We start from the raw sequence: 27500 nt of genomic DNA, 5'->3' as shown, positions 1-27500 counted from the left end.
ATTCAAGGTTGCAAGCAGTGTTTTCCCACTGAGCAAAGCAAAAGGGGTTATATGAGTTCATTACAACTAAGCTAATAACTTTGTCTTCCACAATGAGCACAAATGTCACTTTTGGGACTGATGAGGAAAATCTTTTAATCCTTTCTGAAATAAAGAAGCAGTGCAAAGGAATAGCAGAAAGAAGCCTGAGTCTGACCATAAAACAAGCTACGAGTGGCGCCATGTTCAAAATTCAAAGTTAAGGAGAGAAATCCAACCTATGACTGAATCATATAAACCAGGGTTTCCCCCAACAACGCATTACTAGAGTGCATTTAAATACCTCAATCAAACCCTTTACCATAACCTGATTATTTCCACTTACCGGCTTCTTCACGTGCTCCGAAATGCCTTCGGTGAACATTTGACTATTACAGTGTGTGCTCACTGATCTGTGCTGAATGAAGAAATGTCTGTTCTACTTTACGCTACGGCTACTTCGTTATATGGCATACTTTGTACGGATTATTGTTATTATTGGTTTTCCGAGGTAGAGACCCAGTATAAGGCCATCTAGGGGTTCCTTCTCTACCTGCACATAATTTTTTTGTTTACATTTTGTCCGTTTCCATTAACACTTTGAGTGCCAGCCACTTTTGGAGAACGGACGCTCCCAGTGCCAGAGTTTCAGAGCGTTTTCAGTGATTTCTCGAAGCCCACAGAATATTGTGTGATATTACTATGTAAACACTGAACACGCACAAATAACGATGAGACTCTCTTCTATCACCTGCAAAAAAAAGTTTATTGATCCCATTTTCCGTTCTTTAGTTATGAGCCGGAGAAGATAGCTTGATTTGACCAAAAACAGCCACTTTTTTTCTAGAACCTGAGATATTCAGCCTTTTGTGAAAGGAAGCATTTCAAGCACATCATTGACTCATTGCTAATATTTTCTGATGTAATGACACCTCAAAAATAATTTCCTTCAATAAAAGAGTGAAAACAAAGGAATTTTGTTTGGCCAAATAATATTTTTTAGCTGCAACCAGCAGCGCTGGCCCCTGCGTGCGCTGCTGGTTGCAGCTTCTTGCTGGTCTTGATTTACTGCTGGTGGGCATCAGATATTCTAGCTTGCGTTTGCCAATCCTGTCCTGCTGTCTGGGTGTTGTATGCTGCTCTGCGTGCTCTGCGTGCCCCCCCCCCCCCCCCCCCCCCCCCCCCCCCCTCAACTGCACACTCCTCCTCCTGGGCGTGTCTCTGGGGCTTTCTGCTGCCTGCGTTTGCTCTGCACTGAAAAGTCCGCTACATCCAGCTTTTTTACAGCCGCGTGTATTTGTCACCAGCTCCCATGCTTCCAGTTGAGAATAATAACAACTCCACGGCTGATCATGCGGATGGGCTGTTGCAGCGGACACGGAGGTGCTCAATTGTGACAGCAGATTGGCTGCTGCAGGCACAGCTATATGCTTCATGCATATCGATGCATACGGACGGATGCGATGCGATTTCCTTTTCCCCAACGACTTCTTCTGTGTGTTTAACTCCACTTTCTCTCATCTGGACAGCGCTGTCGCCACCTAAGGGTTCTGTAAAATAGGTTAGACACATTCAATAGCTCTCATATTGTAAGAGGCGATGTAAGAGGGTTAGATCGACACCCCCCCGTCAAAAAAACAATTTGGAGTTATTGACGCCATTTGGCGTCGCTGGCAGCCTACGGTAAATTTCTAATGACGCCATATGGCGTCGCTGGCACTCAAAAACAAAATTGCAAATAAAAAATAAAATAAACTTAACACAATTGGGGGTTCACAGACTTGCACCTAATATGGCCATTTGCAGTGATATGGGGAGGAGACTTGTAAATATAGCCCCTTTTATAACTTTTTTACATAAAAAGTCCCACTAATACACGTGTTTTTGTTATCCAGGAAAGCAGCAGGGGGTAGCAGCAGCAGCATCGCCTTTTAAACTTTTATATCGCACTCAACCCGCGTTTCTCCACCGCTGCGGGCTCTCTCTTCCCCCTCCCTTCTCCCTTCTTCTCTCATGGCTGCCCAGCCGCAGTGTCAGGCCAGCCAAAACAAAATGGAAATTTCCGGGTAAAAATTTCAAACTACCGTACTGTCAAACATTGTATCAAAATACATGTTGTGATGTTAAGATTACATAATCGTTAAACCGTGGCTGTAAAGCATGACTCAAAATGTTTAACGTTACAACGAGGGTTTTATTTTTGAAAGAGCGAAAGCGGACGACCTACTTACATTCTGGCTGACTTGACGCAGTCTGCGCCTGGGCTGCGGGGTGCACTCGAGCATGAGACGTTTTTTTCCCCCTGCATATTCCGTCAATGTAAAGTAATTAACTGTGGGAATCACTGAAGCAAATCAGCAGCAAATCAATAGGAGGAGAAGCAGGGTTGGAAAATAATGCGTTGGACCACCGCCAAGATTTATATCGCCATGGCGTGCAGAGCCGTCGCGAAAAACCCACCTCACTCGCAGGGTCGCTCTATCGGCTAAACGGCCCAGCTTGGCAACTTTAGACTGAAGAAAATGCCACTGGTTTGTGGATATTAGTGGGATTTTTGGCAGGTCTAAAAGGGGCTTTAGTGGGACTTTTGATGTAAAAAGGTACTGTATATGTCTGACCATAGAGACTCAGTCAAATAATATTAATTTGGGTAACCTCTAATAACTATCCTTGAGAAATTGAAATTATGACTTTATTTTCTGTGACTGGTATACATCTAATTTACTCAAATCAGAACCAAATTGCTTTGTTTTGACACTCGGCCTACAACAGGTGCAGAGGGAATCGGACCTAGTGCATTGGTGCTGACACATTCAAAAGCAGTTGTACAATACATGATTGAGACACCAGGTGCAGGACAGACTGTAACAGGATCTAATTTACAGTGCAGACAGGATATGCCAATGCCAATATACGAAACATAAATCCACTGAAGTTTAAATTCAGCACAGTAGAATTGTGCCAGTGTATCTGCACTGGCACAGTTGGTAGTGGCACTGGTGTAGTCGCACATATACAAAGTACAACTAGGTTGAGAAGTACACCGGTCTCCTATACAGGATTTTATATTTGCTTTGCATTTTTGCTTCAATTTGATAGGTGACAGTATAAAGAGAGACAGGAGAGTTGGGTGAGAGAGGGGACGGTGACATACAACAAAAGTCGCTGGTTGCATTCAAACCCAGGACATTGTGGGTCACCAGGAAGTAAATACAGGATATTAAAATAGAAAAACTCTATGTTGTTATTTGGTATATAAACCTAAAATAAGAACATATTGTTTTTTAGAAAAAACAGCTATTTGTCACACAAAACGTATCCAGTAGTGAAACATCTCAAGGTCAGGTGTATCACAGGAAGCTTAATGTACTGAAAATGAAATGTACTTGTTTTATTGCTCTTTATTTGATGAGCTGAGGAGGATGGATGCAAGATGATTTCCATTTCAATCTTTTGATGAGGTGATTATGAAAGGCTTCTGATGTGATTCACAAAAGCTGGATTCGATGTTGGCACAAAAAAAAGCTGCAGAAGAAAAGAAAATCCTGGCTTTGAACCACGAAGACACTAATGAGACTATGGATGTGTCTTCTAAGCCCATGCAGGCTGCCTGCAGCATCCAGAGTGTGCGTTAGTTTAGTTAGTTTTTCATCTTTTATGTGATGCTATTCATATTTTTATCACATGGTTGTGTGTTTTAGGTGATGGTAGTGGTTGGAGGCCAGGCCCCCAAGGCCATCCGCAGTGTTGAATGTTATGACTTTGAGGAGCAGCGATGGTACCAGGTGGCTGAACTCCCCACCAGGAGGTGCAGAGCAGGTAGAAAACCCTTAACCATCTGCACACGACTGATTATCGTGATATTGATTTCAACTGTATCACCTAGCCCCAGTATACCCTGTTTGTTCTGCTCCCTCCCTCCCTCCCCCCTGTTCTCTCCCCTCTCTAGCTCCCTTCTCTCCCCTCTCTCTCCTCTCTCTCCCTTCTCTCCCTTCTCCCCCCCCCCATTCTCTCCCCCTCTCTCTCTAATATAAGATTGTTCAATCCTGTTTATTCATAGTGCTTAGCTAGACATTCTCTGTAAAGCCCTCTGAGACATGCTTGTGAATTAGGGCTATACAAATAAACTGGAATTGACTTAACCCTCATCCTTGAACTGTAGTGTGTCTCTTTATTGGAGATGATTTATGACTGTATGTAATTCCTCTGATGTTCTCCATAGGGGTGGTGTATGTGGGTGGGTGTGTGTACGCGGTCGGTGGCTTCAACGGCTCTTTGCGTGTGCGGACGGTTGACTGTTATGACCCGGCTCTGGACCGCTGGACCTGTGTGAGCAGCATGCAGGACCGACGGTCAACACTAGGGGCTGCTGTGCTCAACGGACTGCTGTATGCTGTTGGAGGCTTCGACGGTAGCACAGGTATGCGTGCGTGCGTGCGTGTGTGCCTGAGTGTGCCTGAGTGTGTGTGTGTGTGTGTGTGTGGGTGTGCGTGACAGAGACCATCCTTTAACTGGAATGCCTGGGTTCAAGCCCCATGACAGCAAGCATCTGTCCTGCCGAAGTGTCCATGAACAAGAGCTGTAGTTCCCTGTGTTTTAACCTTCCAGTTAGGAATGAAATGATTAAGGGTGTAATGATAAACCGTGATTGATTCCTGACAATACCGCGACGATAATACTGATAACCATGATCATTTTGGTCACTATAATCATATGAAATTCATAGTTTTTTTTAGTTTTTTTATTTTTGCCCCCCATTTTCTCCTCTGGCCAATTTCCCCCCTGCTGCCCCGGTCGCTGCTCCACCCCCTCTGCCGATCTGGGGACCGCCATAGACTAGCACCATGCTTCCTCTGACACATGTGCAGTTGCCAGCCCCTTCTTTCCACCTGACAGTGGGGAGCTTCACCGGCAGGAGGTAGCACGTGGGAGGATCACCCTATCCCCCCCACCAGTTCCCTTCCGCCCCGAACAGGCGCCCCGACCGACCGGAGGAGGCGCTAGTGCAGCGACCAGGACACATACCCTTAATCTGGCTTCCCACCCGCAGACACAGCCAATCGTGCCTGTATGAACGCCCGACCAAGCCGGAGGTAACACGGGGGCGCGAACCTGCTACCCTCATGTTGGTAGGCAGAGAATCTACCGCTACACTACCCAGATGCCCTGAAATTCATAGTCTCATCTCTACTCTCAGTCAAAGGGCAGAAACAAAAACACTGATTTGTCCTTGATGTGGATTAATAGACTATGACAAAGAAATTGATTAATGTCAAAGATGAATTTCATTGTTGATAATGGCAGTCATTTATGTGTGTGCAGGTCTATGTACAGTTGAGGCGTACAACGCAAAGACGGATGAGTGGTTCCACGTTTTACCCATGAGCACCAGACGTAGCAGTGTGGGAGTGGGCGTCGTCAATGGTGAGTACATTTCCTGGTTTCCTAGTTAGTTCCTGGTTTCCAGCTTTCCTAGAAACAGCTACCACTTTCTCACTTGATGATGTGCATTCTATGTGCCTTTGTGTATGTTTGCATGTTTTCCAGGGATCCTGTATGCAATTGGAGGTTATGATGGAGCGACCAGGCAATGTCTGAGTACAGTGGAGGCTTACAACCCAAATAGCAACACATGGAGCTACATTTCTGAGATGGGCACACGCCGCAGTGGGGCAGGTGTGTGTGTGTGCGCGCGTGTGCGTGCACGTTTGTGTGTGTGTGTGCGTGCGCGTGTGTGTGTTTGTCTAGACAGGATATGTGCATTTACACATGGATTCATGTGCTTTCGTTTTATTTACCAAATGTCTTCAACAGGTGTAGGTGTGTTAAAAGGCCTGCTCTATGCTGTGGGGGGGCACGACGGCCCGTTGGTGAGGAAGAGTTGCGAGGTGTACGACCCCGCCTCCAACAGCTGGCGACAGGTAGCCGATATGAACATGTGTCGACGCAACGCAGGTAAGCAACAAACGCCGTCAACCAAACACGTTCGGGTGTGAGACGGCTGTTGTGGCTGTAAAGTGTTCCGTTCATGTCGTAAGCAAATATTCCAGGCGCAGTTATGGAATTGTGTGTTTCAGGTGTGTGTGTGCTGTAAACACAGTTATGAACTTGTGTATTGTGTGTATCAGTTATGGCATATGGTCTAAACCTAAGCTTAGATCATATGTTCAGATGAAGCAGTGTTTTGGTCCTGAGCCCTATGTCACTTCCTTTCTAACCAGAAACCAGAGGTCTTCATGTGCTCAGCTGAGAATTGGTATTCTGCCTCTTGCCATTGAAGTAGGGCGGTTCACAGCTATACCAGAAGAGAACAGGATATGCAATGTCTGTGATCTAAAGGATGTTGAAAATGAGTTTCATTTCATGTTTTATTGTACTTTATATGATGATTTGAGGATTTCCTTATTTGACGAAATGCAAAAGCAAAGACCTGAGCTCTTCTGGGCAGATGATGGCCAGAAGTTGGAGTGGTTGTTTAAGACTGAGGTATTTAAGACTGCTAACTTTATCTCTAGGGCCTGGAATAGAAGGCAAACACAGCTCTTTAAGTAGGTTCAGGTGGTGGTTTTCATGCTGTACAACTTTACTGTATGTATTTTGGGTGTTTTCTGTTGGTTTTATGTTTTGATCATTGTTTGTTTAAATGATGAACAGTAAAAGTGTCCTGTAAGCCCATGTGGGCTGGGCTTCATTCGAAGCATGACACTTAAATAAAGAAAATCAATCAATCAATCAATATGGACTTGTGTATTGTGTGTTTCAGGTGTGTGTGCTGTGAACAACATCCTGTATGTGGTGGGAGGAGACGACGGCAGCTGTAACTTGGCCTCAGTGGAGTTCTACAACCCAAACTGTGATAAGTGGACACTACTGCCTGCCTGCATGAGCACAGGACGCAGTTATGCAGGTCTGAACACAACACATGGACATACATACACAATGAAAAGCCGTGCAGGCCGTTGTTCACACACTGCTCCATCACGTGGCACAGAGAAGAAGTTAGAAGCTACGCTTGGCAAAATTGCACTCTGGTGGCTCCAAGTGGCAGCAAGTCGTAACAGTTTGAAAAATAGCAGACCAATACCATATATATATATATACACATACATACATACATACATACATACATACATACATACATACATAAGCTTTTTCTTTTCTTTCTTTTCCCCCCTTATTTAAATACAAACTTAGTTACTCCCGATGCTCCAGGTTTAATTATACAGTCTATGCTCTATGCGATAAAGATTTTTCCCCACATAAGTTTCAATTGGTCACTTCCTAATGGGTGGAGAAGTGTTTATAGTGTTGGAAGAGCTGAGCCTGGGATGAACTTTGCCCGATGGCTGCATGAGTAACAGGGCCAGGCTGAATGGTAGAGAGGAGAATTCTAGTGAAATAGGATGCTATTCAACAAGGTTACTCTATGTATGTATGCTATCACATTTTATACAAGTACATGTGTGTGCACATGAAGCACATTCCAACATATGAGCACAAAGAAGTCACCATGTTACAGCCGTGTATCACATGAAAGGCACAAGTTGAATTGTATGACTGAATGGATTGTGATGAGAAGGGAAGAATTGATTACTAGCAGATTGAGTAGAAAATAACATCCTAAAACTGAGTTGAATGTTTTACAGTAACAAAAGTGTGGTAAATGTAATCTCAAGAATACTGGATGTATTGTGTGCTGAAATAGAACAACATAGTTTAATTTGGGTAAATAGCATCAATTAGGGGGGATGGGACACTCCGTTTTGCTTCTTTCAAAAGTGTGAGTGTTACAAAGTGCTTCAGAAAGGGTAATCACAAAGTAGTAGTAGTAGTGGTAGTAGGAGTAGTAGTACTAGTAGCGTGGTGTAGTAGTAATATTGATAATCTGTCATGATCATCATCTTAATTTGTCAATACCCCCCCCCCCCCATTTGAAATAGCTATCAAAGATTTGGAATGCTTTCATCATGTGATTTGTGAAATTGGCGTTATTGATGTATCATCCTGACCTAATTCTTTGTCATTGCAGGCGTAACTGTGATCGACAAGCCCTTATGACTGCTCTCGAGGCCTGCCGCTGATTCGGAGCAGAGTGTACTCTTCTGCTAAATACTGATCTTGGATCTGTCTATGATGCCAATGCTTCGACCTTAGGCAGCCTCCCACAGGCACTGATGAAGATGAAGAACACGATGACAAGGTTGACGAGGACGTAGATTTTTTTGCACTTAACGAGTGGGGGAGCTGTAACGGAAAGGGGATCAAACAGCCACGTTTTTATCCTCTCATGGACTGCGGCACCCAACTGGACAAGCCAGTTTTAAGCAGCACTACCACTACAGTGCCATCGATACGCTACTGATAAGGAGCCACTATGACTGCAAAGTGACTTTAACATGAACACACTGTTGAGATGAACTGGCTCTGAGAAAGACCACCGATTATTGATCTCTGGGAGAGGAAGGCAGAGGAGGAGGACTTGGGACTGTAATCTTTTTTCTCCTTTATTTTATCATCCCAAGACGTGCGTGTGCCTATATGTGTGTGTGTGTGTGTGTGTGTGTGTGTGTGTGTGCGCGCGCGCGCGCGTGCTAGCATGTGTGCCTGCTCCCTTGCTTGCACATGTGAGCATGTATGTTTGCGTGCTCTGAGTCTCTGTGGTGGTGACGCCTGGTCCGACGCAGAGCATGAGCGCACTTTGTCTGACCGTAACAGTGTTCCAGCGTGGCTATCCGAGCGTGACCGAATGTCAAATGACACCCCGTTTCCCCCCTTTCTTCTCCTATGTTTTACGCTTCTGGTGCACTGTTGTCGGACAGAGACCCGGTCGCTTTTCTGGGAAGAAGAACAAATACCTTTGGGGAACAGACTCCGGATCGGTAGTAGGGTGTCAGTCGAGTGTCCGCCCGCATGTATAATTCATAACAGCCGTGTGGGGAAGCAGCTGTAGAAGATCATGTAGATTTCTGCTGAAACAACAAGACTTTCACTGGAATACTAACTCTTACCAGTAGGTGAGAAGCCTCGTTTCATGGTGCCAAAAAAGAGTGAGAGATGTAGGGAGAAGCTGTTTGAAACAACAAACGGTTGTATTTACTAGTGCTTTACTGTCACCTGCTGGCAGCCATCTTTGTTATGGTTGGAAGTGAACCACTGACGGCGGCAAGTGATATGGGCTGAACCCACTGCATGGTCCCCGACCTCTACCCTCTAACCTCTGACCCCTGAACAGTAACACTTCCCGTCTTCCCCCTTGATCTCCCCTGGTGTAGCAACCCTATTAACTACTGCACACCCTGACTTAATATGAATGTGCCAATTTTAATATGTCTCTTTATTTCTGCCTCCCTTTATTACTATCTTCCTACATTGCTAATCTGTTTTCTCTCTCTGGAAAGTGACCAAACCTATTCTCGAGTTTTATTTTTTCAGTCTCTTTCTCTTGCCTCCTATATTGAAAATTGCTATAGTACTGGTATCGCTGTTTCTTGTCAGTGTATTGAGGAATGTCATGTAGGCTAATGATCTTTGAAATGTTTCATTAATTGTTTTATATTATAATTAATAAATATGCTTCTTGTATTTAAAGAAACTGTATACTTTTTTTTACTTTGCCAAAACCGTAAACAAACATTGATCTTGAATACTGATAGCCTACATGAATACTTTTACAGGGGGTAATTTATTATTAGCAAATGTAGTAAAAAATAATTTAAATAAAAACGGAATGCATGGTAGTAAATAGTGATGTAGTGGTAAATAAACTATAACCTACAGTGGATAACCACAAGGAAAATTACCACCAATGTAAACAAAAAGCAATTATACTTTCAGGAAAACAATAAAAAAGACCATATCCTCTTATAACTTAGTATATTATTAAAGATGTAGCCTATGTCAGCTTTGAAGATTGTCTATTCTTCCAGTGGTTTTCAAACCTTTTCAAGTCAAGGACCTGTAAACTGACACAAATTAAACCACGGACCCCCATTTGGTAAGATTTTATCCCAGGTTCCATACGATTTTTGCTTTTAGATTATTTTTTTTATTACAGAAAGTGTATGAAACATAGCCTATATAGGCATACATTCTGTCATTGTGTTACTGTACTTATGAATGGACGCACGCTCGATTCCCACGGTCGGCCGCTGCGCGGCCTCGCCTGCAGCTCAGCTGCTGTGTGGCCTCATCTGCCCTATTGGCATGTGCAGCGCACAATTGCCACTCGAGCACTCGATGAGCACTCTTCTTTTTGGTGTTTTATGGCAGTTGGCATCCTTTATGTTGCATTACCGCCTTCTGGATCCATCCATCCATACAGGCCCGCTCCAACCCATTACGCAGAGTACGCAGACTGCGTAGGGCATCACGTGACTGAGGGCACCAAAAAAAAAAAAAATTTTTTTTTTTTTTTTTTTTGGTGCCCTCAGTCAGGCCACTCACTGAACAGCAGGCCAGGCGCCGCCTACTGGTTTACTAGTGGTTTTATTACTTTATTCAGGGTGCATCTCATTGTAAAATTGGACTCGGCCCAAATTGGGCTTCAAACGGCCCAAATTGGGCTTCAAGCGGCCCAAATCTGGCTTCAACCGGCCCAAATCTGGCTTCAACTGGCCCAAATCTGGCTTCAACTGGCCCAAATCGGGCTTCAGACGGTCCAAATCTGGCTTCAAACAGCCCAAATCTGGCTTCAAACGGCCCAAATTGGGCTTCAAACAGCCCAAATTTTTCGCCGCCGCCCTTCGGACGCCGGCACGCACGTCGGCCTGTATCGGCCTGGCCTGCTTGGTATCTAATGCCCGGCCTGAATTATGATCCCAGTCCGCCCCTGCTTGCATGTACAGTTTAACAATCACTTGTTTGCTGACATGTACAGTAATTCTAACAATTGTTTGTTTCCCACATGTAATGAAATGTGAGATACACTAGTATCGTTCATAATTAATGATTTTGCAGTCTTTCGTTTGACAGTTATTGAAAGTTTTACGGGGGGGGGGGGGGGGGGGCACCACAGAACAATTACGCTTAGGGCACCCAAATGGCCAGGATCGGCCCTGCATCCATCCACTGTTTCCCTACATTCTCGATCTTCTCTTAACTTTAAATGATTGGCACTCGATGAGGTATCTCAGAAACAGATGTGGGCAGAAACACATCTTAACACCAAGCTGTTAAGATGTCTAATGCAGGTGTTTGGGTCACTCGCTCATGACATCATCCAATGTGGGACAGAAATGTAAACAAACAGCCCACTTACTCCCTTTTATGATGATGATGATTATAGTGAAAATAATAAATCATTCCCCTTTATGCCGGGGACCCCCTGGAACCCCCTGAAGGACCACTGTGAGAACCACTGATTTATTCCACAAAAAGAAAGAAGAGTAAACTGAGTTCAGGTAGGTTTAACCCTCAACATTTACAATGTTTACATTTGTGTTATATTTAAATCTGTAATATGGAAACCAGCACGTCCGCACAGTTCTGACTCTCACCACCCCATCTCTTCCCTCCTCCTGTCCATACAAAGGTCGTGGAACGCTAGCGCGCCTCTGATAGGCCGTTGCTGTAGAAACTCTCCCTCTCACTATCATCACTCCATACAGCGGGCCAATCAGCGAGGCCGCTCTGCCCCGCGACGTCAGTCTCCTCTCCCCTCGGCCAATCAGATTGTCCAATATTATTGTACTTCACCCCGGCCGGCCGCCTCTTGCTCAGGTAGACGGGGCACACTGCAAGAAGGTGAGATCATAATAGCGTTTATTCTACAAGTTATTAAGTCTTGTTTACGCGAGTATTTTACTGACGTGTGAGAGAAATAAGTAGGTCTAATAGCAGCTGTTTGATCGCGATTGCGAAGTCCTGTGTGAGATATGCATGTGTGTTGATTCTAGTTCTAAAGACGCCGGTCAATGAGATGCATTATTTGGATGGTGAAAGACGAGCCAGCCTACCGCAGAGACAACACAGAGGGAGAATAGTGTTTCATCTCCCTCTAGTCAAAAGCTTTTTAACACGTTATTGACTCATTGCTTCCAGCTACAGTACTGCTGATTAGTTTATTATAATGTAATTAATGGGATCAGTTTCAGAGGTGTCCTGTTTATTCAGCTCCTCTGTACTAAATAGCATTTATTGTTGTCTGTAGTCCATCTGATTAGTCAGCAAAGTTGTGAGGAAATGTACGCTTATGTCAAAACAAATAACAGGCATTAGATTGTAACGTTAGTAGACTAGTACAGTAGTAGTAGTAATGAATCATCACACAAACCTGAATTTTCTGGTGGAGTAGGGTACAATTTGTACAGTGTAAATTATCATTTTTAAGTGAGTGGGACTTCTGTTGGTTACTGCATAATGCTGTATTTCATGTGGAATACTGCTATGTCATTCTTTCACACGACTAAATACTTTTTTTCATATAATTTTATTCTTGTATTTGTCATGCTCTCCTGTAGCCTTGATTTTAGTCCATTGCTGGCTTTTTTGCTTTAGCATATTGCTGTTATAGCCTACTGCTATGTAGCCTATTGCTGTTTAACTGTTTCGTTTTCTTGTCATAATAATATAATTATAATTATAATAATAACAAGGATATTATTATAACTATTATCATTATAATAATAATTATTATGACTATTATCATCATCATCATTATTATCGTAGTAGTAGTAGTAGTAAGTAGTAAGTAGTAAGTAGTAGTAAGTAGTAGTAATACTACTACAAGAACAACTCAAAATAGAATAAGAATAGGAGGAGATTATTCCAGCTGCACTTATAATAAACACGGTCATATATGTGAATTACACAGTATATTTCCACTGCTCCATGTTTGAGAGTTTTACACGTGTGGTTTCTGTTTTCCAGTCTTCTCCACAGACCCGCACTCACCCAGCATCGTCCGCCATGGAGGTGAACATCACGGCAGACATCTTGGGCTCTGCCTACCTGGCAGTGGAGTATGTAGACGCAGTGTTGCCAGAAAACCCCTTCCAGCCCTCGCTGAAACACGCCTGGGGATACATGATGGACAACTACACCAAGTTCCAGATCGCTACCTGGGGCTCCCTCTTCGTCCACGAGTTCATCTACTTCTTCTTCTGCGTGCCTGGCTTCCTCTTCCAGTTCATGCCCTTTATGCAGAAATACAAGATCCAACCGGTATGTGTGTGTCTGTTTGATGTTGCATAGGATTTAAGTTCCAGAATGTGAAGTAAAATTGCTCTGAATAATCCCTCTTTCTGTGCATGGCTGTGTGTGTGTGTGTGTGTGTGTGTGTGTGTGTGTGTGTGTGTGTGTGTGTGTGTGTGTGTGTGTGTGTGTGTGTGTGTGTGTGTGCGTGTGCGTGTGCGTGTGCGTGTGCGTGTGCGTGTGCGTGTGTGTGTGTGCGTGCGTGCTTGCAGGACAAGCCAGAGACTTGGGAGAAACAGTGGAGGTGTTTCAAGATGCTGCTGTTCAACCATTTCTTCATCCAGCTGCCTTTGATCTGTGGAACGTACTACTTCACGGAGTTCTTCGACATTCCCTACGACTGGGACTCCATGCCTCGCTGGTCAGTGCAACAATACAAATCCACCTGGAAACACGTTATACTGGAAGTGCCCTAGCTATAGAGAGCCAAAGTGAACGTCGCTTCCTGCCTTTCTCTGTGTACCAGCGTCTGAAAAAATATGCATATGTTACCTGTTGTGATCCCGTTTGAATTGTGCCACGGGGTACACATGTACATTTTGTCAATTTAAAAGATAACTATGCATGTCAAGAAAGTCACAGTTTAGGGGGGTACGGTGGTGCAGTGGTAAGCGCTGTCGCCTCACAGCTCGAAGGTCCTGGGTTCGATTCCCACCTGGGACGCTGTGAACGCTGAAGGAATGCGTGCCCGTCCGCATGTCCTCGAGTGCCCACGCCCGGGTGGGGTCGTCAAAAGGGCCTTTCTGTGTGGAGTTTGCATGTTCTCCCCGTGCCTCCCGGGGGTTTCCTTCATATAGGAACCCCCTTCACCAAAACATGCAATATCCTGGTTGCTAATGTGGTTCCTCCTCTGGTCGTTAAGGGCGCCTGTTCGGAGGGAGGGGAACTGGTTGGAATAGTGTGAACCTCCCACGTGCTATGTCCTACCGGTGAAGCTTCCCCTGTCAGGTGAAAAGAAGCGGCTGGCTAACTGCCCTTGTCTCGGAGGAAGCATGGAGCCAGTTTCGGCTCTCCCCAGATCGGCAGAGGGTGGAGTAGCAACCAGGATAAATAAATTTAATTAGCACTAATGGGGGTTAAAAATGGGATAAAAAAATCGGGAAAAAAATTATATATATAAAAAAAAGAAAGACACAGTTTGTCCTGAAACTGAAACGTAAGGCTTCCTTTTGTCAATCAACTACATCTCTCGTCACACCATCAACAACATGGACTGGCGGGAGAGACGTCACTTATGCGACTGGTTGTGCGTAGTCTTTCTGATTTATAACTTATAGTGCCAGTTTTACTACAAAGTGCGACTTTCTTGACTTGCAAAGTTATCGTTTACATTGACAAACGTGATACGTGTAGTACCCGTGGCACAATTCAAACGGGATCAAAACAAGTAACGCATCGCTCCGTTCACCACCATTCATATATTTTCAGATGCTGGTACACAGAGAAAGGCAGGAAGTGACGTTGCCTTTGTCTGTCTATAGAGTACACTGTAGTTATTATGTTATGTCTGTCTATAGATCGGTACACTGTAGTTATTCTGTCTGTCTATAGAGTACACTGTAGTTATTATGCAATGACTTCACACTCTTTTATTAGGCAGATAGCAATATGTTTGCATTTGTTCCTCATGTATCAATCTAAATGTTCAATCCATGCCCAAGCTAAGTATAAGTCATCATTTTAGTAAGCAACTGAGAAAGTTGCTTTTTTTTAAATCTCTCAACAAACGCCTTTTTGTCACAATAGCTGCTATTTCTCCATTCCGTTTGAATGAGAGCCATCAATCAAGTGAGTCAGTGGGGAGAGCTCATTGGTTCAGCCCAACAAAGAACCATGGCTGATTGGTTTGCAGCGTTACGTTTGATTGCTTAATAGGACTGGATGTTACAAACCCTGATGAAATCAGCACAACACTTGTGCTGATTTTGCAGCGTTATGTTTCAGAACATATGAATGATCCGCCTTTGCCTCTCCTCTCCCCAGGTCGTACCTCGTGGCCCAGTGCTTTGGCTGTGCTGTTGTTGAGGATACCTGGCACTACTTCCTGCATCGCCTGCTGCACCACCGCAGGGTCTATAAATACATCCACAAGGTCCACCACGAGTTCACTGTGAGCAAAGCACACACCTGCAAAGACAGATCATACTTGGGACAATTTCCTTACCATAGACTTACATGTTGTAATTGTCGCGGAAACACTCCCATGTGCTTACAGGCTTAAACACTCACTATCACTGTGCCTCTCCATTGTGAACCAAAATGCACAGGGATGTGTTATTTAAATGTGTGCATACACACTCACGAGAAAGCGACCACACACACAGACATTATGATGCAGCACCACCAGTGTTGGGGGTAACTCATTACAAAAGGAACATATTACATGTAATATATTACTTTTAGCAGTAACTCAGTAATATAACTTATTACTTATAGGATTTCAGTAATATTATACCATTTACTTTGTCAAGTAACTCAAGTTACAAATTGAGTTACATTTTATTAAATCAAATCACATATTTAAAAAAGATACAATCATTTCCTAATCAAACTGTGTGTTTTTATGCAAATAACTACTATAGATGACAATAACAAAGGAAAAGAATAACATTTAGAATTTTGGACAGTTTACACTGACTTCAAGGCGGTTTAAATAATTTTTCGGGATGGTTCCGGGGCGGCGATGTCATTCTGCTGCTGCTGTTGTTTTGGTAAAAGTAATGCAAAAGTAGTGTAATAAGTAACGAGTTACTCTACACAGAAAGTAATATTGTAAAGTAACTTGTAGTATATGTAGTATGTAGTATATGTAGTATATTACATTTTGAAAGTAACTTGCCCAACACTGAGCACCACACACATAACAGTCCCTCCACTATTCCCCAGGCTCCGTTTGGCATGCAGGCGGAGTACGCCCATCCTGCGGAGACACTTATTCTGGGCGCTGGCTTCTTCATCGGCATCATGATCTTCTGCAACCACGTCTCCTTGCTGTGGGCCTGGGTGGCCTTCCGCCTGCTGGAGACCATCGACGTCCACAGGTAGGATACAGTCATCACAACAAAGCTTGTGCATAATGTGTCCTTTGTGTCCCTCCCCTTCCTTGTGGTACAGTGGTAAGTAACATCAGTAGCTGACTGCAACTGAAGTAGTAGTATTTCAATCAGGAGACACTACTATTTAGTTAACAATGATTTATCAATATGAGCAAATGATGTATTTACATGTGAACAATGATTGTGAATAAACAATGATTATGAAATGTTCAATAATTATGAAATGTTCAAAGTCTTTGGCGATTAGACTCCATCACGACGTTGAGACGTCATCATGATTATGAAGGTGGTAATGAAGCCGTGAGTAGAATAGGATATTCCCACTGTGGAGTCTAGACCTGGTGGTGGTGAGGTGATGAACTCTAAGAACGAAGATCGGCTTCTGGAGATCTCAGACCTGGAGGAGAATGGGGTGGAGGAGGGTTTTGCAGCAATTGCACTGAAATGACAAGTCAAGTCAAGTCAATTTTATTTATATAGCACATTTCATACATAAAGCAATTCAAAGTGCTTCACAAGACATTACAGACATAAGAGAATAGCGTGTGAGAAAAGAACAGCTCTTAAAGTTTGCCGCTAAGGCTGAGATTGGCTGAATGGGAAAATGTGGCCAAATGTGATTGGTTTAGCAAAAGCTCTAACACCCTCCTAATCAGCTAAAATGCAGGGCACCTGAAAGGAGAGGGAAATGAGTGAGTGAGAAACAAAAGTGTCCCTGCACAGTTACATGGAAAACTTGTTTGGAGTAGCATTACTCCTTATTGACCACTAGAGGGCCACAGAGGACAACGGATATTATCATTAATAATATTGAACTTGTTTTATTATTGTTATTGTTTTGTTTATTATGTTCTCAAATTTTACATTTGTTCATTTGTTTGGATTGCATCTATCAATATTTTTTTCCTTTGTATATATTTACAATTTATACATGTGAGATTTAAATACACATACACTGTCATACAGTATATACATTAGGGCAGTGGTTCCCAAACTGGTCCACGGGGCTCCGCCTGGTGGTCCGCCAGAGCATTGCAAAGGTTTCTGGTATCATATGAAACTAGAAGACCTAAAGCCCCCCACACATGATCCGTGGTAAAACGGTACTGCGCCCGCTGTTTCGTTGTTTTCCTATGGGGAGAGCGGTAGCCTAGGTGAACCCAGCCTTCAACGTGACGTCACAGACTATGCCTGTAATGTGACTGATAGTACATAGAGGTCACGTGGAGGCTGGGTTTACCCAGGCTAGGAGAGCAGTGCCTCTCAACTATGCGGCAGCACTACCCATGGCGTCGCGCACCGCTCAAATTTGCCACCTTGCGCTGCGCTCAAAGTTCAACTTGTTTAAACTTTGACATAGTTACCGCTGTAACTGTGTGTGTGTGTGTGTGTGTGTATGTGTGTGTGTGTCCTTATTTTGTTATTTAGCCTTTCTGATGCTATTGCAATAATTGCATGGTTAAATCAACAAAGTTCATTTTATGGTGGTGGGGGTATTGTTGGTAGTGAAAGTGGCCCCTGGGAAATTTGATTTGGTAGTGGTACTTGGTCTTAAAAGTTTGGGAACCCCTGCATTAGGGGAAATACAAGAGATGGGATGAGCTGGTGTCTGTTTAAACAAAACAATACACAGCTCCCTCCTAGGTTGACTGCTTTAGGTCAGCACCCCACTGATTCTGAAGTACAGTGTATCTGTCAGTGATTTTTGAATATAAAAGTGACCAACTATCATTCCCTTCTTTCTTTCTCTCTCTCCCTCCCTCCCAGTGGGTACGACATCCCTCTGAACCCGCTCCACCTGATCCCGTTCTACGCCGGCACCCGTTTCCACGACTTCCACCACATGAACTTTGTGGGGAACTACGCCTCCACCTTCACCTGGTGGGACAAGCTGCTGAAGACCGACAACCAGTACAACAAGCACATGCTCAAGAAGGAGCAGTGAAGCACTCACACACCTGGACACAGTGAGCACACTTCTCACTCAGAAGTTGAACACACACACACACACACACACACACACACACACACACTATGGACTGTACTTTCATGGATCAGCGCTGTTGTGGTCTGAATCAGACATTTTAAATTCTTCTGTGCCTTTTTCCAAAAGAAGTATATTTTCTGCTTCTGTCAGCAGCTACTGACTGAATAAAAGCTGTAAACATCCCTGTTTTGATGCTTGTGAACTGGTTCTGTTTACCTCTGAATGTCTTTTAGCACTTTAGCTTCTCCTCTTGATTTGAGATGAGTCAGGATGACACTGTTTTTATTCTGTTGTCGTTGCAGTCCGGCTGCAACTGTCGTAACCTCAAAGCAGATATTTGAAACAAAATTGGGCTTGTTTGATGTAACATTTTGATGAAAGGGGAGTGGGTTACTTACAGAGCACTGGTACAAGCCCCTTTTGTTCCTTCTTGAAAATGTTTTGTCGTGTCTTTTGTCGTAGAATAAAAACACATGAACAAAGTTAATCAGGAGTTTGGTTATGTTTTGTGCATTTATGTTACAAGATGATAACATGAAACTGTAATGATCCCGAAAACATATCAGATCATGACATCATGCAACACTGTATCAAGAGGATTGTCTTTCATTATTTGTCAGAATCTCCACTACACACAGATATATGTAAGAGGTCAGAGTGCCCAGCCCAAAGGCACTTTGGCAGCACTGTTTGGGCACCACAGACAGTCGCCACCTCAAGTTCCAGGTGGATCGAAGACTTTAAATCTGCAGAATCGGGGACACACACAGCCCATAACAGCCTGCATGTTATGATCATCATGAATAGGACAAGATAATGTCAGAAAAACAATCTTGGGAGAGTAAATTAGCAATGTAAATGTGTTCATTCTCTTGGTATAGACTCTGAGGCGGGTTGATGGAGAAATGGATGATTTTGCGGTGTTCTCTCCATCTCTGTGCTCTCTTGCTTGTGTGTTCTTGAGAATGTAACACTATTGATTTGCACAGAAAGCGGTGAAAAGTCACAAAAGAGCTGAACTATGTGAACTACGCTACATCAAACAGTTGTAACTCACTGAAAGCCTTGTAAGGCTTCTGCAAACTCACTGAAAGCCTTGTAAGGCTTCTGCAGAGTGGGAAACCAAACCACTGGAACAAACTGGAAGTGGAGGAACATCTGTACACGACGCTCATGTGAGCTTTAAAAAGATAAGGCTCCTGTGAGCTTAAATAATAATAATAATATAGTGACATAGGAAAGCTTGGAGCCAGAGGGTCATGAAAATGAGATCTGACATCAAGTAATTTAATTACTTTTAGTAGCATTTAGTAGCGATTTAGTAGCATACATACAGTACATACCTCATTGGTACACTACATACCGGTATCTCTATTGCCCCCCAAAGGGGGGGGGGGGACTATGGATTGGTCTCCTTCCATTCATTATTTAGTTACACTGCAACATTGACTTGTGCCACTAGGGGGCGACACTAACAATGATTGGAACTGACCCAAGGATGGATGATCCTGGCCGTGGGGGACATGTTTACCACCAATAAATATCCATTCTCTGCATTATTAATACAAATAAAGATGTAGGACAGGAATGAGTGCCATACTGCTTAATATAACACAAGAAAATAATTAACCTACATTTTTAAATCGTTTACATTCTAGCAAGAAGACAATGCTATTGATCGACAGATGTGGCTCAGACATAAACATGATTCTGCACATCCATACTTTGTTTTCATTATAATTGTATTACATTGTATCATGATTGCATCAAATCATGAAACTCTCCTATGATAAACCAAAGCATTTACACAAACACTATAATTTTACTTTTTTTTTTTTAGCATCCTGAGAGATACAGTGCAAACGTGCAACGTCAAAAATTCGCTCCTTCGCATTCTCCATTCTCCTCCATCATCATCAGGCTGTAGCTTTCTACGCTGCAGGTAGGGGGAGTCAGAGAGCCTGCGCTCAGGAGGACAGGTAGCCTAGTAGTACGCATCATCACACAGGCAGAGGCAGAGAGAGGCAGAGGGAGGAGAGATATTTATAGCCTGAAGCGAGGCTGCAGCACAGAGATAAGGCTTGGGAGCAAGCCATTAGGCAGGGCTTAGGGAGAGAACGGGACAGGAGGACATATATCAAAATGAAACAATTCCTATCGATAGTTTTACTCGGGACTGCCTTGGCCGCCGTGCAGGGCTCAGCCGCCGGTACCGACGGGGAGATTTCCTTCGAGTATCACCGTTATGAGGAGCTGCGGAAGGCGCTGGTGTCGGTATGGCTGCAGTGCCAGTCCATCACCCGCATCTACACCATCGGGGAGAGCTTCGAGGGCCGCGAGCTGCTGGTGCTGGAGATGTCCGACAACCCCGGGACGCACGAACCTGGTCAGTTTTACGCAGACAAGGATTATAATGTACGCTTCTGATATGTCGGCTAATCCGACCATACATCGTTCAGTTCCTTTGTCCCTCGTTTTCCCCTATAGAGCAATATGAAGAGCGCACATTTTAATAACACAAACACGTCGCGCACAATTGCGCATCGCAGCTCGGTTATGCTGATGGACCGTGTGAGATGATGACTGGTAGGCTACAGCCCGTGGCGTGAGGGAGCCCGTGTAGCAGAGCGCAGGTGTGTCGTGCTGTGTGTGCATACAACAAATAGGCTACAGTAGGCCTACCGCACCCCATCACTTCAGAGCCATCTAGACGATAGATTATGGAACCAGACACCAAAAGCCGCCATTTTGCTGGATGATAAGAATCTCTCCGTTCTTTTTACTGAGCCGTGATGCTGAGAAAACGCCCCAAAGACAAATGGATCCTGGCTTGGCTTACTGGGTAGCTCGTAAAAGTCCTGCAATTAACGTGCTTCCCAAAAGAAACACCACCAACAGTGTAGTGAGTGAGTGAGTGAGTGAGTGAGTGAGTGAGTGACTGGCTGGAGTAAATTGGAGCCATGGATTTGAGCCTTGGGCTGAATGAGAGGAGTTGAACCAATAAGTCCTGGCATACCCAATGCAATTAGGCTATTACAGGCTGCACCATTATGTTGCTGCCCATCAGGGCTCCAGGCTATCAGGATGGGGCTGGAGGTTGTCAGAGTGCTTAGATGTGCCAAAATTAGACTTGGGTGTGAGGCACATTCGTATACCACCCAGGAAGGAACTACAGGGACAGGCACAGTGGCGCAGACTTGCTAGTCGCCTCACAGCAAGAAGGTCCTGGGTTCGATTTCCCGCCTGGGACACTGTGGGCGCTGAGGGTGTGTCCCCATCCCCATGTCCTCAGTGCCTACTACAGCTCAGGTGGGCTCGTCAAAAGGGCCTTTCTGTATAGAGTTTGTATGTTCTCCCTGTGCTGGGGTTTCCTCCAGATAGGAACACCCTGCTAAAAATATGCCCAAAAAAATACAGCACCATTTCTCTTTTTGTGCCATAACGTCCCTTTTCAGATTTTTCCAAAGGAACTAGAATAGAGAGCAAATCCAAGAGGGTTCAAGTAAAGTCTGAGGGACATTTCAAGACGTTATTGTTTGAAAGTCCATCTGAGGAGTACAAGAACATTCAAGAGGTATGCTGGCCGCTGGGGCATCTGGGTAGTATAGAGGTAAATGCACTCACCTGCCACCATGGAGACCCGGATTCAATAGCTTGTTTTCAGGTGATGTCACATCAAGGGTCGAGACCATTGACCATTGGCTTGTTTGCAAACCACATGATCATGCTGGGGGGCACCAGCAGCAGGAGACATACTAGGAAGTGATAGGAAAGCACCAGCAAAATCTGACAAGTTGCTGGAAAAATCACTTCTCTTCATTGTATATGGATCATATCCTTTATGTTTTGCAATCTTCTGGTGATACCTGAAGCGTGGAGCAGCATTCAACATCTTACATACTCTCTTTCCTCCATATAGTAGCTCTGGAGAGCTGCCCCCCAGCGACGTCATTGGCATCATTGGAATCACGTGGTTGCAAACAAGCTATTCCCGGCAGTGGTAATTCCGGCTTGGTCAGACATTCCTACAGACACAATTGTCCTCCCGATGAAACTCCTCACTATTAGGTGAAAAGAAGCGGCTGGTGGCGACTGCACATGTATCATCGGAAGCATTGTGCTAGTCCCCCCAGAGTGGCAGAGGGGGCGGAGCAACGACCAGGACACCAGGGGGAATTGGCCAAGTACAATTGGGGAGAAAAGGTGGGAAATCTGAAAAAAAAGAGAGAAAAAGGATAGCCTATGGCAAGAGGTTCAGAATATCAGCCATAAATTGGGCCAGGAAGAAAGAAAATCATCAAACATATGTGAAAAGTCACTACGGACAGACACCTCTAAAATAGGCTGTCACACCTCTTCACGCTTTTGATATTCCCTGTTTGGACCTGGGCTCAGACATACGTAGGTTCTGTTTGGACCTGGGCTCAGACATACGTAGGTTCTGGCTGTTTGGACCTGGGCTCAGACGTACGTAGGTTCTGTTTTGACCTGGGCTCAGACATACGTAGGTTCTGTTTGGACCTGGGCTCAGACATACGTAGGTTCTGGCTGTTTGGACCTGGGCTCAGACATACGTAGGTTCTGGCTGTTTGGACCTGGGCTCAGACGTACGTAGGTTCTGGCTAGCAAAAGCTCCCAGAGAATACGATCATCACACCATCCTGAATGATCCTAAACCGGGTGTCTGTTTTGTGATGGAGATTACAAATGCCAAACACTCATTTTGTTTCCTTTGCTCATACCGGTTCACAAAGGGCTTCAGTCCAAATTAAAATGGAATTGAAGTGAAGTAATTGTAACTGATCTCAGTGTAAATCTGCAAGGCCCAGGTGCGAGCTGTTTACGATACGTGTTGCAACATTGAGGTTTGGTGAGCCCTAGTGGTGAGCTCAGTGGCCTTGTGGTTTGAGTGTCCACCCTGAGACTGGGAGGTTGTGAGTTCGATCCCTGGCTGAGTCATACCAAAGACTATAAAAATGGGACCCATTGCCTCCCTGCTTGGCACTAAGGGTTGGAATTGGGGGGTTAGATCACCAAATGATTCCCTGAGCGCGGCACTGCTGCCGCTCACCGCTCCCCCAGGGGATGGGTCAAATGCGGAGAACAAATTTCGCACACTCAGGTGTGTGACAACCGTTGGGACTTTACCTTACTACCCCTTGGCCCTGACTTACTAAAGTCCTGGGTACAAAAACCTTGGGCTTGTGGAACTCCTGATTGGTGAAGCAAATGATCTCGCACCTATCACAAGTCTTACTGCTGACCATCCACCTATCACAAGTCTTAGTGCTGACCATCCTGCACCTATCACAAGTCTTAGTGCTGACCATCCTGCACCTATCACAAGTCTTACTGCTGACCATCCACCTATCACAAGTCTTAGTGCTGACCATCCTGCACCTATCACAAGTCTTACTGCTGACCATCCACCTATCACAAGTCTTAGTGCTGACCATCCTGCACCTATCACAAGTCTTGCTGCTGACCATCCACCTATCACAAGTCTTAGTGCTGACCATCCTGCACCTATCACAAGTCTTAGTGCTGACCATCCACCTATCACAAGTCTTAGTGCTGACCATCCTGCACCTATCACAAGTCTTAGTGCTGACCATCCTGCACCTATCACAAGTCTTAGTGCTGACCATCCACCTATCACAAGTCTTAGTGCTGACCATCCTGCACCTATCACAAGTCTTAGTGCTGACCATCCTGCACCTATCACAAGTCTTAGTGCTGACCATCCACCTATCACAAGTCTTAGTGCTGACCATCCTGCACCTATCACAAGTCTTAGTGCTGACCATCCATCTATCACAAGTCTTAGTGCTGACCATCCTGCACCTATCACAAGTCTTAGTGCTGACCATCCACCTATCACAAGTCTTAGTGCTGACCATCCACCTATCACAAGTCTTAGTGCTGACCATCCTGCACCTATCACAAGTCTTAGTGCTGACCATCCTGCACCTATCACAAGTCTTAGTGCTGACCATTCACCTATCACAAGTCTTACTGCTGACCATCCACCTATCACAAGTCTTACTGCTGACCATCCACCTATCACAAGTCTTACTGCTGACCATCCACCTATCACAAGTCTTAGTGCTGACCATCCACCTATCACAAGTCTTAGTGCTGACTATCCACCTATCACAAGTCTTAGTGCTGACCATCCTGCACCTATCACAAGTCTTAGTGCTGACCATCCACCTATCACAAGTCTTAGTGCTGACCATTCACCTATCACAAGTCTTACTGCTGACCATCCACCTATCACAAGTCTTAGTGCTGACCATCCTGCACCTATCACAAGTCTTACTGCTGACCATCCTGCACCTATCACAAGTCTTAGTGCTGACCATCCTGCACCTATCACAAGTCTTACTGCTGACCATCCTGAATATTGCAAAAGTTTTTTTTACTTCTCTAGATTTAACAGTGAGAGGAGCACCATTCTGACAAAGAGAGCAATATAATTAAACAATTAGGCTGTTTTAAAAACATTTTACCTTTCAGATGATAATAACTGACAAACGAGTTGATTACAATCCATGCCTACTCTCCCAGACAAGTGCTTTCAAAGTGACATAGGCAGTCATTAATTAAAAGTGACATAGGAAGTCATTAATTTAGTCAGAGGGTCGTGGTCGTGAGACAGAGCCTTCAAAGGAAGCCATTTCGCTTGTAATTATAGAACATGTCTCATAGCATTTTAGAAGTTTAGAAGTGAATTAAGATGCATGCTGTTCTCTGTGTGTGTGTGCGTGTGCGTGCGCATGCGCGTGTTTGTGTGTGTGTGTGCGCGTGCGTGTGCGTGCGCGTGCGCGTGTTTGTGTGTGTTTCCCCACGCCACAGGTTTGTGTGTTTGCAGCTCGCATGGCCACAAAAACTAATGACCGTGTGTGTACGTACAAAATAAGCCTGTAATAGTCCGGTGGGCGTGCGCGCAGGCATGAGTCACGGTAGCGATGTGGAGAAGCCTTATTGCTACCAGATGAGTTTCCAACCCTCCACCTCTCTGTCCAAAACATCCAGAGAGAGAGAGAGAGAGAGGGAGAGAGAGGGGGGGGGGGGGGTGAAATGGAGGAGAGGGGAGCAGAAGCAGAAGAGGTGAGGAGCCACAGAGACTGATAGGAAACAGAGATGGGGGCACGATGCCAATAGCAGGAGAAAATATCATCTTGCGCGTGAGAGACGATAAAAATGAAATCTTTGATAACGTGCTTTCCATTATTTTTGATCTGACCCGGCGACGTGTCTAAACTCGAAGGTGGACCTGAAATAGTGGTTGCCGGGGCAACAGATCGGCTTAGCGCACTGAGCCGGCTGGCGGCTTGCGCGGTTGGCTGTCCTGAAACTCATGCATCTGCCAGTGAGCAGCCATCTGTCGTGCACTGCGGCGTGGTCGCTGCCGAAAAGCCAACAGTGTAAACACACTCTTTCCACAAGGTGCACCCATGAGGTGAATCCAGGGGGAAAAGACATTACTCTGTGATTGATTTCCCTTATTCAATCTATACCCGTCACTCCTTCCTGGAGTGGCGTGAGAGGGGTATTATCACATTCAAGGATTTGTACATGGCGGATATTTTTGCCTCGTTTGATCAATTAAGAGCTAAATTTAATATACCAAGAACACATTTTTTCAGTTATTTACAGGCCCGGGATTGGGCCCGTAGACACACAGGTTAATTTCCCACAATCCCTGAACCGCAACCTATTGATGATTTATTCCCAGTGGTACCATCTCTCAAAGGTATTATATCCGTTATGTATAATAAACTTTCGTCTATGCAGACAACATCTCTTGATGTGTTGAGAGAGGCGTGGCAGGCTGATCTGAGTGTACAATTCACGGATGCTGAATGGTCAGACATATTCTCAAGAATACACTCCTCATCGATTTGTGCCAGGCATGGCCTAATTCAATTCAAGGTGGTACACAGGCTGCATCTGTCTAAAGCCCGACTCTCAAAGATGTATCCGTTAGTTGATAATTTTTGTAATAGGTGTAAGTTCTCGCCTGCGACACTAGCTCATACATTTTGGTTTTGCCCACGGCTCTCAGGTTACTGGTCCTCCATTTTTGAAGCCCTATCTAACATATTTGGCAGACCAATAGACCCAAATCCTTTAACAGCCATCTTTGGCATCCAGTGTGAAGACGATCACCTCCCCAAGGCACAATCCAACTGTATTGCTTTTGTCACACTCTTAGCCAGGAGACTCATTTTATTAAATTGGAAGCAGGCTGCCCCTCCTTCTTTTAAACACTGGATCAGAGATACATTACAATTTTTGAAACTAGAAAAGATTAGATTGGCTGTACGAGGGCCTAAGTATAATTTCAATAGCATATGGCAACCCTTTATTAAATATATTATTGACCAACTGTGAGAGAGCAGTGTTTAATTACAGCAGAGAAAAGGTAGTTTACTGTGAGCCAAATAACTACGCACAGTCGCACACACATCTGTCCATTATTGTTATTGTTGTTGTTGTAGTTGTTTTTATTTTGTAGTTGTTTTTAGTGGTGTTGTTTTTGTTTTTTGTTGTTGTTTTTTGTCAGTCCCCATGGGGGTGGGAGAGGGAGAAAAAAAAGAAAAAGAGTTTTCATACTGTATTTCGTGACATCCATGTTTTTTTTGTGAAAACTGAGAAATAAAGTGATTAAAAAAAAAAAAAATCTATACCCATCAATCACCGAAGAGGAGATGACAGAAGCAGATCAATTAGAGAAGGACTTTTAGCATCTTTCTGAGGAAGGGAGGTATTTATTTACTTCCCAGAATTGGGTTACCTTTGAGCTTAGAAGGGAGTCCCAAAAAGGAATTTGCCTCCAGTGAAGTGGGCTCTGCTTCTGGCTAGGATCCCTTGACTCTGGACTCTGGAGTCTGGAACTATTTACAAGGCCTCAGCGTTGGGAGAAATACTGTATATTACTGTAATAGCTTTGGATTGGTCTAGTAGGGTAAAAACAATATCTGTATGAGGCTGCGCTCTCTCCAAGACGCTGCAGTCTGTAGACCATCTTGTGTGGTTGAGTCTGTCATAATACACTGCAGTCTGTAGACCATCTCGTGTGGTCAAATGACATATGGCACATTGAATATATAAAATGCCTTTCAAATAAAACATGGCTAATGTGCTCAGTAGAATAGAACAGATTGCAGTGGAATGGGGGGTAGAATAGCATACATTTGGATTAGCAGACTTGCTGTGAGAAGCCTCCTTACCCAGAGAGG

General features: G+C 44.4%; 3 protein-coding genes across 5 annotated transcripts in view; all 3 read left to right on the top strand.

The window, feature by feature from the left end:
* klhl2 (kelch-like family member 2) overlaps positions 1–9532 on the top strand; it is a 17360-nt gene extending 7828 nt beyond the window's left edge. For both annotated transcript variants that reach the window (XM_083655218.1, XM_083655217.1), the window contains 7 exons: positions 3720–3837; positions 4241–4438; positions 5341–5442; positions 5566–5694; positions 5833–5973; positions 6782–6925; positions 8048–9532. In XM_083655218.1, coding sequence (XP_083511344.1) covers positions 3720–3837; positions 4241–4438; positions 5341–5442; positions 5566–5694; positions 5833–5973; positions 6782–6925; positions 8048–8076 — 861 coding nt within the window. In that variant the 3' untranslated portion in view covers positions 8077–9532. The remainder of the gene's footprint in view (positions 1–3719; positions 3838–4240; positions 4439–5340; positions 5443–5565; positions 5695–5832; positions 5974–6781; positions 6926–8047) is intronic.
* Positions 9533–11742: 2210 nt separating this feature from the next.
* On the top strand, positions 11743–18297 carry msmo1 (methylsterol monooxygenase 1). Its single transcript, XM_083655420.1, has 6 exons — positions 11743–11760; positions 12886–13179; positions 13422–13570; positions 15193–15319; positions 16096–16250; positions 18033–18297. Exons 2-6 carry the CDS (start codon positions 12925–12927, stop codon positions 18208–18210), a joined length of 864 nt encoding a protein of 287 aa, XP_083511546.1. The 5' UTR covers positions 11743–11760; positions 12886–12924; the 3' UTR covers positions 18211–18297.
* Positions 18298–20369: 2072 nt separating this feature from the next.
* The window catches only part of cpe (carboxypeptidase E), a 22411-nt gene continuing 15280 nt past the window's right edge, over positions 20370–27500 (top strand). For both annotated transcript variants that reach the window (XM_083655455.1, XM_083655454.1), the window contains exon 1: positions 20370–20638. In XM_083655455.1, the coding sequence (XP_083511581.1) occupies positions 20395–20638 (244 nt within the window). In that variant the 5' untranslated portion in view covers positions 20370–20394. The remainder of the gene's footprint in view (positions 20639–27500) is intronic.

This window comes from Poromitra crassiceps, assembly GCF_964638095.1.
Source record: "Poromitra crassiceps genome assembly, chromosome: 19".
In the NCBI taxonomy this organism is placed as follows: domain Eukaryota; kingdom Metazoa; phylum Chordata; class Actinopteri; order Beryciformes; family Melamphaidae; genus Poromitra; species Poromitra crassiceps.
Note: the sequence above shows the minus strand (reverse complement) of the source record. Positions and strands in the feature narration are given on the sequence as shown.

Coding starts and splice junctions, on each gene's coding strand:
- msmo1 (XM_083655420.1), top strand. CDS start 12,925: ATGGAGGTGAACATCACGGCAGACATCTTGGGCTCTGCCTACCTGGCA. Junction 13,571..15,192: donor TGGGACTCCATGCCTCGCTG/GTCAGTGCAACA, acceptor TCCTCTCCCCAG/GTCGTACCTCGTGGCCCAGT. Junction 16,251..18,032: donor GAGACCATCGACGTCCACAG/GTAGGATACAGT, acceptor CCTCCCTCCCAG/TGGGTACGACATCCCTCTGA.